We start from the raw sequence: 18,677 nt of genomic DNA on the forward strand, positions 1-18,677 counted from the left end.
TGCTGAGTTACGGGTGAACCGCATGTACAGAAAAAAAAACTTACACGAAAATAAGCTTCATTGTCATTCACCTCTAATGTGGCAGGCACTCTCTCGCTTTCTGTCTAATTACACTTGTACTCCATCTGTCCAGGGCTTGATATAGCTTCGTCTCTCTGTACGTCTGAATAATAGACTTTTTACACCAACTTATCTAACAGTATCTATAGATTGAATTCGCTTGTAAATCAATAAACTGGTGAGAGATTTGTAAATAAGGAGCCTTTCCGTTTTATTTTGTTGTTTTTATTTTTGGTGGTTGGTAGGGATGTGTGCAAGTAGAGTTAGAATGTGCAGAATTTTAATATCGTTTTTAATATCCTCTTGAATGCGATTGGTCACTCATTTCATCTTTCCTTTCATGTGTTAAATAATTATTCACAGCATTTTTTTTCACTTGTGATTTTACTTTACTCATCGCCATATTTATAGTCTGTTCTCAATGTTTAATCTGTTCTCAGTGTTTATGTTCTTTTAAATCTATCTGTGAAAATAATGTACATTTCTTTGAACGGGTTAAATAATTCAAAGTAAAGGTGCTACCCTTCCGGTTTCCAGCAAGTAGTCTGGGATAAGTGGAAAGCCCCATACAAGTGCATTTATCAAATGTTGTTATTATTATTGTTTTTTAATTAATTCTTTTCGAACGTGAAGTGAAAGCAGTTACTATTTACGGGCTTACTGGATTATTGATAACTTGCACACACACACACACACACACTCTCTCTCTCTCTCTCTCTCTCTCTCTCTCTCTCTCTCTCTCTCTCTCTCTCTCAATTCAAACGTGAAGTGAAAGCAGTTACTATTTACGGGCTTACGGGATTATTGATAACGAGTACACACTCTCTCTCTCTCTCTCTCTCTCTCTCTCTCTCTCTCTCTCTCTCTCTAATTCATTTCGAACGTGAAGTGAAAGTAATAACTATTTTCAGGTTTACAGGATTTTTATGTAACACAGGCTCTCTCTCTCTCTCTCTCTCTCTCTCTCTCTCTCTCTCTCTCTCTCTCTCTCTCTCTCTCTCTCTCTCTCTCTCATTCATTTCGAACGTGAAGTGAAAGTAATAGCTATTTTCAGGTTTGCAGGATTTTTATGTAACACAAACTCTCTCTCTCTCTCTCTCTCTCTCTCTCTCTCTCTCTCTCTCTCTCTCTCTCATTCATTTCATTTGAACGTGAAGTGAAAGTAATAGCTATTTTCAGGTTTGCAGGATTTTTATTTAACACAAACTCTCTCTCTCTCTCTCTCTCTCTCTCTCTCTCTCTCTCTCATTCATTTCGAACGTGAAGTGAAAGTAATAGCTATTTTCAGGTTTGCAGGATTTTTATATAACACAAAACTCTCTCTCTCTCTCTCTCTCTCTCTCTCTCTCTCTCTCTCTCTCTCTCTCTCTTCATTTCGAACGTGAAGTGAAAGTAATAACTATTTTCAGGTTTACAGGATTTTTATGTAACACAAACTCTCTCTCTCTCTCTCTCTCTCTCTCTCTCTCTCTCTCTCTCTCTCTCTCTCTCTCTCTCTCTCTCTCTCTCTCTCTCTCTCTATAATTCATTTCGAACGTAAAGTGAGGTTTACAGGGTTTTTATTTAACACAAACTCTCTCTCTCTCTCTCTCTCTCTCTCTCTCTCTCTCTCTCTCTCTCTCTCTCTCTCTCATCTCGAATTTGAAGTGAAAGTAATAACTATTTCCAGGTTTACAGGATTTTTATATAAAACAAACTCTCTCTCTCTCTCTCTCTCTTTCTCATTCATTCGAACGCGAAGTGAAAGTAATAACTATTTTCAGGTTTACAGGATTTTTATACAACACAAACTCTCTCTCTCTCTCTCTCTCTCTCTCTCTCTCTCTCTCTCTCTCTCTCTCTCAGTCGGAGAATTTTCGAGGTCTGAAAAGTTAGGCAAACTAGTCGCTTATAAAGATCACCCTATGCGCAGTATGCACTCAGGGGCATAAAGAAGGATTAAATATAGTTGGAGCCAGAGTCTGAATGAAACGTCATCGGAAGAATTCCGAAAGAAATCCGGGATGCATAAACTTCTTCGCCTGCAGGAAAGTTTTGCTTGAGAACCGTGGTACAACTTCCTCGTAAACTTCCTGGAGGAGGCCTTGCGGACTTTAGGAAGAAGTGATATTAACAGCATGGGGGAGTTGGGGGTGGGGGGTTGTCCTTATGGAGAACTAGAATCCAGAGCGCAGTGTTTTGTATGGAGATTCAGTTGTGGAAAATATGAAACGTTCTGAAAATGGTGTAGGGGAATATGTTTTTTTTTTTCTTTTGGAGGAATTATATGACAAGGGTCTGGATTTAGGGAGAGGGAGGGGTTCTATAAAGAATAAATTCCGCAGTGATGTATTTTGTAGGGAGAATTAAATATGGAAAATGCGAAATGTTCAGAATAAGAGTAAAAAGCAGTGGAGCTTCGATTTTTCAATACATTATATGAAAAGAATCAGGAAAGTCGGTTTATTGAGACTAAAATCCATATTGAAAACAGTAGGGGGCTAGTGCCGCCAGTGCACCACACGCGGTGCACTGTAGGCATTACTAAAGGATCTTTGCAGCGTCCCTTCGTCATTCCTTTTCCTGTACCTCTGTTCATATTCTCTTTCTTCCATCTTACTTTCCACCCTCTCCAACAGTTGTTTCATAGTGCATCTGCGAGGTTTTCTTCCTGTTACGCTTTTTAAACCTTTTAACTGTCCATTTGCGTTTCATCGCTGAATGACCTCATATTTCCCGGCGCTTGGCCTTTGGCCTAAAATCTATATTCAGTTTCGTTCTTTCAATATTTATGAAAAAAACTGTAAAAGAAAAATGTTCACTTTCAGAAAAAACACTTTACTGGAACGTCCTCATTTTCTCTTCATTACAGAAATTTATTATCTCTTAATCAAATGCAATGATCACAATCGACCAGACTAACTTTTCGATAATAATGAATAATTACAGTCTTAACATTTTATACTCACAGTAACTTAAATCATGATTCATTCGCCGTAGTGACTTTTCATCAGTTAAAACTCTGACCTTCATCTCGGAGACGCCAAATAGGGAAAGCTGAACGATCAAGTTATTGATAGGAAAGTACAAAAATATTTGTGCTTTCTTAACCCATTTATACAAAGCATTGTTTATCCTTATATTTTTTCCTGTGTGTAGCCGTCGTCGGGAAGGTACTGAATATCCCTGGGTTCGGGACTTGCTTCGTTTTGGACGGTATAGGTACACTGGCATATCATCCATAAGGGGTTAGTGCTGTCAGTGCACCTCATGCGGTGCACTGTAGGCATTACCTAAGGTTCTGTGCAGCGTCCCTTCGGCCCCTAGCTGCAGCCCCTTTCATTCCTTTTATTGTACCTTTGTTCTTATTCTCTTTCTTTCATCTTATTTTCCTTCCTCTCCTAACAATTGATTCATAGTGCAACTGCGAGGTCTTCCTCCGGTTACACCTTTCAAACCTTTTTACTGTTTCAGCGCTGAATGACTTCATAGGTCCCATCGCTTGGCCTTTGGCCTAAGTTATATATTCTGTTCTATTCTACATTGGCATATGAGTATTTCATCGTTCAGCATCTCTCGTCAAAGAACTGCCTTTGGAAAATGCATTTAATTCTTCGTCAGGGAACGAATTGGGTTAACCCGTTTTCTATCAGTGTCCCATATATTAGATTATTTATTTATGTCTTTTCATTTTCATTTTTTATTATCATCGTTGTCGTTAAACGTTATAGGAGAGTATTCCCAGCTTTTATCAACATTATGACTATGGAGAAGTATTCCACGCTGCCATCCAAGAAAACGCTGCCTTGCTTTGGTAAACATACCCGTGAATAAAGTTATTTAACCTCAGTCGAAATGGGCCATAAGGGCGACAATCCTTCACCTCTCGGTCGTCAAAGCAGCCTTCGGAGTCTCAGGTGGGTTCCTTAATTTTCCCCTGACGTGCCGCCGCTTGGCTCCGATTACAAGTTGAAGCTTTAGAGTGGAGAGGTCCATCCCCGGAATAGGAAGGAGATTGGGGTGTCGGGGGCGGGGGGGGGCCTCAAGGGGGAGGGCGTAGGATGTGCGTGAGATGAAGAGATCCAGAAGAGCAAAGGTATGAAAGGAAGGCGAGGAAAGTCGGGAGGGGAAAGAGAGGAAAATAAGATGAGGTCTGTGATCAGAAAGGGATGTAATTCTCACGAGGAATGCTGTTCGGAGGATATGTTGCTATTTTTGCGACTGCCAGGTTATTGCAGAATTTTCTCTCTCTCTCTCTCTCTCTCTCTCTCTCTCTCTCTCTCTCTCTCTCTCTATATATATATATATATATATATATATATATATATATATATATATATATATATATATATATTATATATATACACTGTATATGTATATGTATATATATATATATATATATATATATATATACAGAGAGGGAGAGAATGTATATATATATATATATATATATATATATATATATATATATATATATATGTGTGTGTGTGTGTGTGTGTGTGTTTGTGTGTGTGTATTTTCTTGCCTTAAACGAGCTTTAGTTGTTTTGATTCTCAGTCCTTTTGACTTCCAGACTCTGGACTTCAAATTTGTAGCTCTTGCAGACTTCAGTGTCAGTATGTGTCTATTACTGTAGGTCAAAAAGCTACTTTTCGTAACTGGAAAACGCTGGATACTGTCGGTGTCACATTCATCTTTTAATAGTCTAGATAATCCTCTTTCTCTCTTTTTTTTTTTTTTACCTACAAAAAAGGCTCATCAGCAGGACTTGAGTCTCCCATGCATACACTTGCCACTTGGAATTGCACTTTTTGGATATTATACCCTTTTACTCACATTCACACTTTATTACTGGGAAGGAGAGAAGCTCGGCAGTTCCTTTATATACCTCCTAACTGTGTTTTATCAGATAATTCTCTCTCTCTTACATCCATTACATTAGTCCTTGAAGGTCAGTTTGAATGACTCATTTAATTTTCCCACCTATTATATGGACATACATTTTTGGCTTCCAATCAGGCTCCTAATCTTAATCTTCCTACTATTGACTATCAACTTTATCCGCTTAAAGACACTTTTGACACTTAAGATTCTCTCCACTATCACCAACTAACACTATTATTTGCAGAGGTGAACCACTCTAGACTCTATTCACAAACCATTTTCTTATCCGACCAATTTACTACCAAGCGGGAAAAAGACGGACCACCGTTATGAGATAGATTATAGATGCAGATAGGATTGCAGGGAATAGATTCGTGGAAAGTGTATAGAAGTGAAAGTTTAAAGAGTAAAGTTACTCAGTAAATTTAGAGACATACTGTCCAGGAGACGCTGTTGTTTGCAAGTTAGACGTATTGATATGTGTCAATGGGGCGTCAGTCTGTTGCCGCCCAAGGAGCAAAGGTCATGTCGGCACAAGGCCAGCCGTCTCCAATAGCTTTTAAGTAGATGTATGTAAGGGCTTAGCCTTTGAAAGTTTCTTTCGTGATTTAAAGTAAGACTCAGACAAATAACAAATAAGACTTTAACTGCTTTTATTTCTCTTTCAAGCCACCCTCTCTTGAAGGGAATCGGCTGAATGTGGGGGAATTTTGGTTGGAACTAGAATTGGGAATCAATTCCGGCATCATAACGGTCGTTCGCCCCTTCACATTTATCCCTCCGTGCACTGTAGGCATTACTAAAGGTTCTTTGCAGCGTCCCTTGGGCCCCTAGCTGCAATCCTTTTCATTAATTTTACTGTACCTCCATTCGTATTATCTTTCTTTCATCTTGCTATCCACCCTCTCCTAACAGTTGCTTCATAGTGCAACTGCGAGGTTTTCCTCCTGTTGCACTTTGCAAACTTACCTTATTTCCATTTCTTTTCCAGCGCTGAATGGTCTCTTAGGTCCCAGTGCTTGGCCTTTGGCCTAAACTCTTTATTCCATTCCATTCCATTCATCAGCACCATCCAGCATAATTAAAATGAAGACTATGAAGAACAGTTACCTTCTTTACAGATGTTAAACAAGACCCTTTTCTTGTTTGTTAAGTCTTGGTATATCGGAATCCTTAAACTTCACGAGAACTACAGTCCTCGTGAAATTCTTAACCTCAGTAATGATAATAGTATTATCATCGACATTTCTATCCTTGACCTATATTGACGATTCCTGAAAGCCTTGTGTTGTTGTCAGTAATCTTTAATCATTGCCATTACCACCATTAACAACTTTTACTTTTAGTTTTTTGAAAAGAAAACTATTGTGCCGGCTTTGTCTGTCCGTCCTCACTTTTTTTTTTTGTTCGCGCTTTTTCTGTCCGCCCCGAGATCTTAAAAACTACTGAGGCTAGAGGGCTGCAAATTGGTATGTTGATCATCATCCACCCACCAATCATCAAACATACCAAATTGCATCCCTCTAGTCTTAGTAGTTTTTATTTTATTTAAGGTTAAAGTCGGCTATAATGGTGCGTGTGGCAACAGTATAGGCCAGGCCACCAACGGGCCGTGATTAAAGTTTCATGGGCCGCGGCTCATGCAGCATTATACTGAGACCACCAAAAGATAAATCTCTTTTTCGGTGGCCTTGATTATACGCTGTACAGAAAACTCGATTGCGCCGAAGAAACTTAGGCGCATTTTTTACTTGTTTACTGTTATTATTATGCCATCAGCATTTTCTTAATCCTACTTTCCAGCATTTTCTTAATCATCATTATCTTATGACATTTTTTTAATTATCACCTTGAGCTTCCCTTATAATGCAACCGCTATCAGCTATGGCATGATCATCACAAGCATTATACCACAATCATCGCTACATCTCTCATTACACTCTTCCTAATGACATCCACTTAAATCCAATTTTGCAACCGCTGCGTATGTATAATGAAGAAAAGCTCCGTTGACGAGATCGTTCATAATTACATCGCTTCTAATGAGTCTCCCCCCCCCCTTTCTTTGGTTAAAAACGTTCGGATAGAACGCTTATTAACTCTTTGGAAATAATCTTCTCAAGGAGCCTCCCTTACGAGAGAATATGGAGCCGTTAAGAAGGTTACGTTTTTATGTAATTAACAGTTGTTATATAAATAGTTCCTCGTTGGACGAGTCGGTAGAGTTCTCGGCTAGCACTCTGCTAGGCCCGAGTTCGAGTCCCCGGCCGGCCAATGAAGAATTAAAGGAATTTATTTCTGGTGATAGAAATTCATTTCTCGGTATAATGTGGTTCGGATTCCACAATAAGCTGTAGGTCCCGTTGCTAGGTAACCAGTTGGTTCTTAGCCACGTAAAATAAGTCTAATCCTTCGGACCAGCCCTAGGAGAGCTGTTAATCATCTCAGTGGTCTGGTTAAACTAAGGTATACTTAACTTTTTTATGTAATTAACAATAACAGATGTCGTTTGTGATTGTAATTTTTGTTGTCGTTGATGGTAATGCTGTTTTTATGAATCTGTAGTTTTTCATATACTAATGTTTTAACCTGTAAGTTTCTCTTCTTTACTTTGGTAATAATTACAACGTCCAACCTTGCATGAATAAGATAGTTTCTTTGTCTTGATACTAAGTCATGATTAATATAATATCATCTACGGGGAAAAAGTGAAGCTGAAAGACTTATGTGGTCAATTATATTAAAATATTTTTGTAGACTTTGATAACAGAAAAACGTGGTACTCAGCAGAATATCGAATATTAACTTGTTTATGCTATCAATTGGGTGACAGCGAGTTACGCTGGAGCTGTTCAACAGGATGTTGAACAGTTCTGCTAATAATAATAATAATAATAATAATAATAATAATAATAATAATAATAATAATAATCTTAATAATAATAATAATTATTATTATTATTATTATTATTATTATTATTATTATTATTATTATTATTATTATCGCCTTTACCCAGCCCGAACCAGCCAGTCGCACCTTTGGACCTTATTTAAGGAAGTAGATTTAACTGTTGATCTCTCTCTCTCTCTCTCTCTCTCTCTCTCTCTCTCTCTCTCTCTCTCTCTCTCTCTCTCTCTCTCTCCAGTATTCTTTTGTTGACTTAACCAATGAATTACACAGCTGGTCGTTAATTGACAGCTGTGGGGCGCAGGTTGGGTCGGAGAAAGAAGGAAATAAGAGAGGGAATTGTTACCACACGCAAGTGATCAGCGCTACGTCAAAGAGTTTGTTCTCCTAATGAAAAACAGGGGTTCCTCAACCTCCTCATTCATCAGAAACTTCTTTCTACGTCCTTAGTGCTTATTGCTGTGTTAAGAACTTCGTCGTCTGGTTATTGGGTTCTTGACATTCCATATTACTCATAACTATGGGCAGTATCCGAGATTGAAGCGAGTTTTTCCAAAGAGGCCACATCATCGGTAGGCAGTGCTTCACATTGATTTCCTTTTGATAACAGAGGAAGAATCAGGGGTACCTCTGGCGAACCGAATGTCAGGATTTCAGGTAAAGCGTGTCATGCAAGTATGTTTATGTTTTAGGAGGAACTGGTGATGTTTCTAACATGGTAAAATGATTATATTACCACAAAAGCAAGCGCACACACACGCACGCACACACACACGGTAGAATTCGTTGGTATGTTAGGCGGCAGCCTTGCTCGGGAAAAACCTCAGGTACAGGAGTACTTAGGTTCCAATTTCTTCTATAACTTTTGGGGTCCAGTTGGTAGCTCCCTGGCTTATCAGTTTCGAGCAAGTGCCCTTCAGGGATGAGGTTCCAGTCCCCATATCCCACGCCGCTTATATTCTGGGTGTATCTGTCTATCTATCTATCTATGTATATATATATATATATATATATATATATATATATATATATATATATATATTTATATATATTTTTATATAATATATATATATATATATATATATATATGTGTGTGTGTGTGTGTGTGTGTGTGTGTATGTGTGATACCACTACACCTCATTAGTGTTTGATCCCATTCTTGAAACGGTGTTGAGTCCGTTTCCTGAAATTATGTGCCTGGTGTGGTTAATCGAATCGACTGTAGTGGGTCGCATACCCTTGTCTATCCCCCTTCCGGTTCCCAGCAAATACTTTTGGGATGAGGATACTAGTCTCGTGCCCTCTACTAACCTAGCTGTGCAACTCATTACAGTCGACTAACTTCTTGCAAGTTTTTACTGGTTGTGAGCCTTTATATTTGTGTTGGTAAGAAATAAATTAACATAGTTGTTCGCAGAACTGTGGAGATAAACTGAGTTTTCCGACTGTGTGCATTATATGAGGGAGAACGGCAGGATTAGGCCCCGTATAAAGGGGGATCGGTTTGGAGAGGGTATTGAGAACCGCAGGTGTATGGCATGTGAAGCAACCTCATTAGTATTAATTGAAGGAGCTCTCCAGGCCTCCCCAAGGGTCGTGTACTTGAAGAATATGGGGCGTTCTTTGTACAAAGAAATTCATTGATTTCCATAATTAATGAAGGTCCGAGGGATGACTCTCTCTCTCTCTCTCTCTCTCTCTCTCTCTCTCTCTCTCTCTCTCTCTCTCTCTCTTACCTAAAATAGCAGATTTTACTCCCCTTTTTTTGCGATTAATTGAAGCCACAGTTTTAATACATGTTTTTGGGATGATTATGTAAAGCAGCACTTTCATTTCTCCCCTCCTTTTGACTACCACCTCCATTTTTTACCTCGAACATATTATTCGCCCTGATTCGCGTTTTTTGCGTAGGACTCGCGCAACAACGTGAATCGGGCGAATAATGATATGTTCGAGGTAAAAAATGCAGGTGGTGGTCAAAAGGAGAGGAGAAATGAAAGTGCTGCTTTACATAATCATCCTAAAAAGATGTATTAAAACTCATTGCTTCAATTAATCGCAAAAAAAGGGGAGTAAAATCTGCTATTTTAGGTAATCACATCATAAGTCCTACGGAATCCTCATTAGTTATTTACTAACGCCCTTTGACGGTTAAATATGATTTCCGTCCAGATGCTCATTGGGCATAAAATTATTTCAATAAAATCCTTATTGGTCTCCAGTTGATTAAGATCCTTCTTTGGGTAGGAATTAATTTTTTAAAAATCCTTACTGGTTATGAGTCTTCTAATTTGTGTTGGGTTTTGAAGAATTTCATTAGAAACCTCTATTTACTACAGACTCATTTCTTCTGAAAGTTCAGTGGTTGTGAGTGGAGTTCCCGTCCTTTGTAGATTATGGAAATCAAATGACCTGGAATTCTTCGTTGGTTACGAATCGACTTCTGACGTTTTGTTAAATGTGACTTATATTTGTTAGATCTTCTTCGGTTACCGACTAATTTTCTTTTAAATCTTTATTGTTCATTATTACATACGAGCTTGTTGGCGCGCGCTACGCGCGCTGGAACGGCGCTGCTGTCTCCCCTACCCTCCCGATCCCCTACCTACTCCGCCCCCACCCAGGGCGGGCAAACAGGTTCGCGGGAGGAGGATGGCTGTCATTCTCCCCTACTATTACCCGGGGGAGGACTAAGAAGATTCATTCGGGTTTTACTATCATAGATACGTTATTCTACCATTTTATGGCTCTGTATCTTCATTGGTTATGGTCTGACCTCTTTAAACCTTTGTCAGTTATTGACCAATCTCTTAAAACTTTATTAAAACTTTATTGATTACAGTCTAATCCAATTTAAATCTGGGTTGGTGATTCATAGGCTTTCTACATTTTAGAATGTTTTCTAAGTCTTTAATAGTTACAAACAGCTAGCTTTTAAATCCTGATCGTGTACGAATCTGTATATCTTTACTTATGTATCAGATGATTTCCGCTGAAGAAAGGGAAGTCTGTTTGTGAACCAACTTTTGTTTTCATCCAGAAGTTGAGAGTCAACTTTCGTCACAAGTAAATTGTTGCGGAGTGTTTGTACTAGACATCGATCCGGAAGGGGGTCGACTTCTTGATCTGAGAATTCCATCAGAGAAACGCTGATTGCAGTCAAAGGGAGATGAAAGACAGACGAGAAAAACAGTAGAGAAAGCAAACGCCAATAAGGATCTATGAAACTCCGATACTCATCCACGTTACATGAACCTGATGATCATCATATCGGCTCTGCATCAGGGGAAATGGAAAGGGGATTATTTAGATAGAAGGAGACGTTTTCTATTTGTCCTTGAAGGAAGGCTATTGCCCTAAAGCTGTAATCGATGCTCATCAAGAGGGTATAGTTTGAAGGTGTATTAGTTCCATATGTTTATAAAGTATGCTTGATTTTTATCCCTTTATTTGGAGCCTTCTGTACAAACAGTTTTTGGAAGGCATACCTTATAACTTTTGGAATACTGTTGGTATGCTGATACCCAAAAAAGGCAAAGCACCCACTATCTAGGAAAATGGCTGTGAAGGCAGGTGCATTTTTCACCGTAGGTTTGTCAGCACTTCCTCTGAAACTGGGGAGAATATGAAACTTCTGGATTACTCGAGAAAAATCGATTTACTCTCGTGTTCATAATTTCCATGAACCAGCAGAGCTTCCAGTGATGGAAGTTAGAATGTCGTAACTGCAGGCTTAGTGTGATGTACATTCGTGACTATTGTTTGATCCACTTTTGTTTCCAGTTGTGTAAAAAACCTCATTCCAAAGTCAGTTATACACATCCAAAGTTTATTTTGAAAGCATGATGCTGGCAAAATGTATTTGTATTATATGATTATAGGGCTAATTTATTTTTATATATCTACTTGTGGAGATCCTTCCGGCTTCTAAAATGTGCTACTAATTGTGTATGAATATATTGCTATGTCTAGTTACTATGCTGGTAAAGTTACATGATTTTTCCCTCAAATTTCTAAGGTGTGTTAAGATATATTAAAATTTTAAAGATATATTTATTTAAAGTTTTGCTTATGACACAGATTGAATTATGCCACATTATTCATAAGGTAAGTGCTGTAAATTTGCACGTATGATATCATTTGATCTGAATGGGATGCCTCTTCTTTACAGATAATGGCAAAGTAGACGAAATAGCGGAGGTGCCAGGAATCTCCGCCAAGGTCGACAATGACATCTCTTATCTGCGTCAGCAAATACCTCAGAGTCTCGACCAATCAGAGAAAAGGATACGGACGCCGTCACAGACAGCTGATGACGTGTTGGCCGATAGCGGGTTCCTGGACGAGTTGTTATTAGCAATTAGGCGGAAGTTACTGTCTCTCCCTGAAGAGGACTACGACGATGGAAAGGAAGAGAGGCGGAATCTGCTCAGACAAAAGAGGTACGACATGGACATGAGGCCAGAGGAGCTCTCGCTCGGCGAGGAATGGAACGAGATCGGCAAAAGCGAGCCTCGTGATCCCGGCTCCACTGAAGACGTCGGCAGCGACACGAGCTGGCAGAGAAGTGGAACCGCCCACCACCACATCCGCCACTCCCGCAGGAAGAGCCACCACCGGCGGTACAAGACGACGGCCCCTGGAGGGATGCACCAGACCACCTTCGGACGACAGGAGGTGATGGGGGTGCCGGAGGAATTCGAATTTCAGCCCAAGGCTGCTCATCCTACGGCTCATCTTGTCGCGCCCGTGGTTGCAAAACCTTCAGACGAAAACAGTATCCCAGGAGCCAACAGAGTGAACAGCCAGTTTGATAATTTGACAAATGTCATAATAATGGGAAACATAACACACCTCAGGACACCTCATGATATCATTGAAGATGGTAAGTCTCTCTCTCTCTCTCTCTCTCTCTCTCTCTCTCTCTCTCTCTCTCTCTCTCTCTCTCTCTCTCATTCATTACGACATCGCGTATCGAATCAGCCTTTGCAGTGTTCATTTTTATGTTGACAACTTATTAAATTTGAAGTTCGTTAATATTCTATCTCCTCCTTTCAATAAGTTAAGTACTCGCCGCAGAATCAACAGTGATTGTTATTCAAATTACGAAGCCGTCAACAGTTATTTTAGTTTTATTTCAAATTGAACACTCCTATTTCAGGGAATTGTTTACGTGCTTATATATATATATATATATATATATATATATATATATATATATATATATATATATATATATATATATATATATATATATATATAATATATTTATATGTATACAAATATATATATATATATATATATATATATATATATATATATATTACCATGTGGATATTAGCTGTCCCCGTCATTGATTCCTTTCTCCCCCCCTCCATCCCACTTGCAATCTTCCTCCCAGACGACCTCATGGCAGCAGAGATAAGAGAGGCCTTGTTGTTAGCAGTCCCGTTGTCGCTTCTGCTGACGGTGATCCTGCTGATTTGCGTCGCCTTCTGCTGCTGCAGGTACAGGAACCACCCGGCGTACAGCGAGCACTTGGCCTACGCATACAGGGAAGACGAGGACTATGTGGAGGAATGCCCCACAGTCAGGTAGTGGCTTAGTCTATATTTCCACAAGATGGTCTTTCACTCCCAGAGAGTCTATGCTGTGAAATTTCTAGCCCCACACCCTGCCTCACGGATATTCGGGGGGCTGGTGCGCTGATCAGTCATCCAAATACTGACCAGACCCAACCCCAACGCTGCTTAATCGAGCGATCTGCAGTATATTAAACTGTTTTCTCTACAAGTCCAAACCACAGTGAGACACTCTGACCAAACTTTTCACATCAGCTAATTATTTTACATGTGCTTTATATCTATATTTATCTTTTCCCATCTTCGTTTACTCATGATATGCCATATGGGGAATTCATCTCTACTCTTCACTCCTAGATTCCTTAAAATCAGGGAATCGATAATCTCAGAATTCATTGCAATTCTGCAGTTGTGCGTATGTACACACAACACAAACAACCATACATTTATATATATGTATATGTATGTATAAAATATATATATATATATATATATATATATATATATATATATATATATATATATATATATATAATTGTATGTATGAACACAAACACATGCACATGATATATATGTGTGTATGTTTGTGTGTGTGTTTGTGTGTACATACTCACAACTGTAGAATTGCAACAATGAATCCTGAGATTATCGATTGCCTGATATTAGGGAATCAAAAGTTGAGAGTTGAGACGAATTGCCCGTATTGTATATCGTGAGTGAAGAATGTTGGGAAAAAGACAAATATAGTTATGTAAAATAATTAACTGGTGTAAAAAGATGGCCCAAAGTGTTTGAATGTGGTTTTGCCTTGTAGAGAAAATAGTTTACTAGACAATATTCAAGGTTTTGAAGCTTGAGGTTTTCTACGTAAATGGCTTAATTGATATGATAGACTGGAGAGTGTGTGTAAAGACTAGAGAGTGTGTGTAAGCTTTGTAAGGGGATTTGAAGTGTTAATAAGTTTAATGTTCGGGTGACTGAGGCTGTGGCACTTGAAAGGTCTTCATCAGTGGTTTAGTACCTGGAGGATAAGTATCTTCCTTTGCATTTTTTTATTTCATTGGTTTTTGTCTTATGAAAATTATTCTGTGCATAAGAATGTAGTTAAGAAAGATCTAACTACATATTAATATTATGTAGGCAGTGTACGCTGCTATGTGTGAACTTGTAATGGGAATTTCATCACAAAACAAAGTTTTAGCACCAGTAACCAAAATTCTTAGAATTTCAAAAAAAGCCTCATGCGTAAAAACGAACTCGGAAGCTGGGATGATTCCTTCCTTTCTGAATTTCGAACTCTGAAGCTGGGATGAATCCTTCCTTTCTGAATTTCGAACTCTGAAGCTGGGATGAATCCTTCCTTTCTGAATTTCGAACTCTGAAGCTGGTATGAACCCTTCCTTTCTGAATTTCTAAGTTTCTCTTCTGTTAAGGAAACAACTCTACTAACAATGGTAAGATATTAACTATGGAACATTGTAAGAACGGTCACAAACTAGAATTATGTTGAACGGAGCTTCAGCTATTGAGGGAAGGTGGATTTCAGGATTTGTTTACCTGACCCACGATAGGATTAGGAGGCAAGTAATTTTTTTATGATAAAAGTGACGGTTGACTACTTTTGAATCTACTTTTTACGAGGGAAAAGTAACATGAGATTGGTAGACGTTGAAGTCTGCCTAAAGAAATCATATGCATATAGTAATGAATCAGTAGGTTATTTCATTAATTGCATTCAGCTATTTAAACTATATCATTCCGTATTTTGAGGCGATTCAATGTTTGTAACATTTTTCATCCTCAGAGTATCTTTATTTTTGCCTAATTATTATTAGGAGATAAACAGTGTATTTTTTGGATCATCTCTCTGTTTTGTCCTAATTGTTTAAAGCACGTTAAAAAGAAGAAGATTATTAAGAAATAAGCAATGTATTAATTAGATTATATCTTTCTGTTTTGTCCTAATTATTTTTAAGAGATAAGCAGTGTATTATTTAGATTGTCTTTCTGTGTTGTCCTAATTATTATTAAGAGATAAGCAATGTAATATTCAGATTATCTTTTTGTGTTGTCCTAATTATTTTCAAGAGATAAGCAGTGTATTATTTAGATTATCTTTCTGTTTTGTCCTAATTATTATTAAGAGATAAGCAATGCATTATTTAGATGACAGAAAATGTCCCCACTTTTGCAGCACGGGCATGTGTGACGTCTGCCTTCCGGACATCTCTTACCAGGCCCACTTAGCCACGAAGATCAAGAAGAAGGGCAAGAAGCGTCGAGCATCCGACCAGATAGAGCTGGTCCTCGGCGGCGACGCGATGGACTGCGATCCCTGCGACGAGGGTCTCAAGTGCCACCCGCCCCTTTACACCTTGTTATCGAACTTGCCCCCAGGGAGCAGCCTCCTGGAGGAAGACTACAGAAGAGAGTCCCCCTTCGATTCCTTCAGACCTTCTTTGCCAAGGCGCTCTCAATCTCTAGAGTTCTTGACTGTCTGAAAAAAAGAAAATGAAAGATGAGGAGTTGTGAGGGGGAGAGAGTGACGGAAAATGAGCCCAAGTGAATATAAAAGCGAGGGACAAAGTTGGCGAGTGATCACAAGATGACGGAGTGTGCTACTAGAAGGCGAACGAAACGCCAGACTCTTCCAGTGTTTATATGCTTACTCAGCATCGTTCCTTTGCAGCGGGAAGTTTAAGAGAACCGTTATGAACGTGGTTTGATTTTTGCCCTGATGTCAAGATCCTGTTATGCGATGTGTAATGGGAGCAACCAAATGAGCTTCAAATTTAAACCAAAATAGTGGGTTGTGTTGTGTTTAGAAATTGGTGTGATTAGTTGATGCATTTATGAGCAAACCGGTGTTACACTGTATCTTTTTAAAACTTAAAAAGTTTGATTACTAATATTTTGCAAAGACCTGGAAGTGAAATTTGTCCACTAGGATTCTTTATTGAATATTACTGAATTTAGTTGACAGACAGCAATTTTTATTTTTTAATCAACATATTTAACAAGTGCACTCTTTGCAAGTGCTTCTTAAGGTACCTTTCAATTTGGATGGTTACACGTGAATCCATTATTCTGATAATCTTGATTCTGCAAAACTTGCATAAGATGGCTGCGTGAGAGATTATTGCCTGTAAATTCATTTAATATTCACTTAGGTTATGCAAGACATAGTGTATATGAAATAAACTGTAAATGCCAGCGGAGCTTGAGATTTTGGTTAGAGCAGCACAGACAGTGCGTGGCATCAAAAGAATCAGTAATCTATAAATTGTTTAGAAACAAAACCCTTGGAAGTGACGTCGTTACTCTAACGGAGAGTTTAGTTCAAGAGAAGCTAAACACTAGTTTGCCTATTGCACAAGCCTTGACTGTGAGACTTCTCATTGGGAATTAAGTTCCGGAGTGTGTCCTGTAGACGCTTGTTCTCTGTATACTTCAGATAGTCTTGGGCGAAGCACAAACCTCACACACACACACACACACACACACACACACACACACACACACACACACACACACACACACACACACACACGCAGCTAAGCCGCAGGTGGTCTAAACTTTGGTAACATGATCATCCTCGAGGTCATTACAAGTAAGTATGACACCGGAGACAAACCAGCTTCCACAAATAGAATCAAGAGACGACCACTTATGCAAAAACCTGATTGAAAGGAGAGGATTTTAAGCATCCCTACTACCCAAAATGAGTCCTCAGAACAAATATTTCTTCACTGATAGAAAAGTCTGTAAATTAATCAGAAATAGTCATGAAAATTTTAGTCTTCAGTAAAAACTGAATTGAGACAATTAATTACTTAATACAATATATGTCTCCTTGGCATTTATGGTATTTGCTTGGTTTCCATGTCACTGTCTAAAAATGAATCTCGATCATTTCTGAAAATCCGTGCACTCTCACGTAAACAAACCTTCAATACCATCAATTGCTTCTTTATTATGCAATTACTCCTAAGAGCAAATTCGAGAAAAATAAGACTGTTCTGTTGATTTAACGAATTATGTAATAATCACGTTTAGAATACTTACGACACGGTTCAGGTTCCCAGGTGTTTCCTATACGTTTGAAAAACTGTGAAAATTTGTACGCCTTTTGACAAAATCGTTAATGTTCTCCGGAGTTGTCAAGATAACGTATGTCTCTTGACTGTTGCAAAGAACGATGCTGTGTGGCAACTTGGTTACTCAGAAGAACTGACTCGCCTCTAGCGGGGCTCAGGAGAAAGGCCACAAGTTGGTCGTTTATTGCATCAAATTGCCTTATTGAAATCATATACATCTGCTAAATTATTTGGGATTTTTCGGCTTGTGTTTGCCTGCTTGTATGGGAGATGTAGTGCTTTGCTTTTTTTTCTTATCCAGTGATATGATGAGGGGGACCAAAAAAGTATTTGTGTAGGAAACTACAACGTAGTTAGGAGCGGGGAAGGTATCTCGTACTTAGATCGAACTATTTTATTCACACAATACTGGAAACATCTCACTTTGCGGTATCTGGAGCTAAAGATGCAGCCTTTTCCATAGATGCAGTGTCATGCAGTAAACTGCAGCTTGGGCTTCGTCTTAAGAATATTGTTTGTTCTTTCTCAGTAAGTGCAGTTGGCCACGTGAGTCATTATGTGTGATGAATAACTTTCCTTCAGCTGCGTTTTGTTCCTTACAACGCTCTGAAAAAGTCACAAGGAGGCAACGGAACACTCCTGAGCGAAACTTGGTAAAAATAGCAGTGTTTCCCTTGTCCTTTTGTGACGCCTTTGTTGGAAAGGTAGTTCGTCATAAACGCGAAAGTTTAAGTCTGAGTGTCCTAAGACTTTCAGCGTCTGTCAAGAATTTTACTGAATTTTTGTTAACTACAGAAGGGGGTTGGTAAGTGAATCACAAGGTACATTGTAGAGATTTGATTCAAAAGGCTCATTTCAGTTGCCCAGTTTCTGAAATATGAATTTATGTAGACTAGAAATGTTTATATTTATAAAGTGGGATGTCTGTCTTCAGAAATACTGCAGCCTCAGCATCTAACAAAGGACAAAATTTCACGTTTCGAAGAAATACTTTTTTTTTTAATAAATTATCATTAGTAAGTGACCATGAAATTGCTTTATATACAAAAGCACAATTTGTGTGATGGGTGCTTGTGTTGGCTTTTTAGTATCTTTGTAATATATATATATATATATATATATATATATATATATATATATATATATATATATATATATATATGTATA

The 18,677-nt window shown here is 38.6% G+C and overlaps 1 protein-coding gene across 1 annotated transcript in view; it reads left to right on the plus strand.

Annotated features, from left to right (window-relative positions):
• Positions 1 to 17,422, plus strand: part of LOC136831267 (uncharacterized) — a 276,313-nt gene extending 258,891 nt beyond the window's left edge. Inside the window, exons 4-6 of the mRNA XM_067091364.1 lie at positions 12,003 to 12,716; positions 13,233 to 13,425; positions 15,608 to 17,422. Of these exons, the coding sequence (XP_066947465.1) occupies positions 12,003 to 12,716; positions 13,233 to 13,425; positions 15,608 to 15,914 (1,214 nt within the window). The 3' untranslated portion in view covers positions 15,915 to 17,422. The remainder of the gene's footprint in view (positions 1 to 12,002; positions 12,717 to 13,232; positions 13,426 to 15,607) is intronic.
• The last annotated feature ends 1,255 nt before the right edge of the window (positions 17,423 to 18,677 follow it).

This window comes from Macrobrachium rosenbergii, chromosome 48, assembly GCF_040412425.1.
Source record: "Macrobrachium rosenbergii isolate ZJJX-2024 chromosome 48, ASM4041242v1, whole genome shotgun sequence".
Classification (NCBI taxonomy): domain Eukaryota; kingdom Metazoa; phylum Arthropoda; class Malacostraca; order Decapoda; family Palaemonidae; genus Macrobrachium; species Macrobrachium rosenbergii.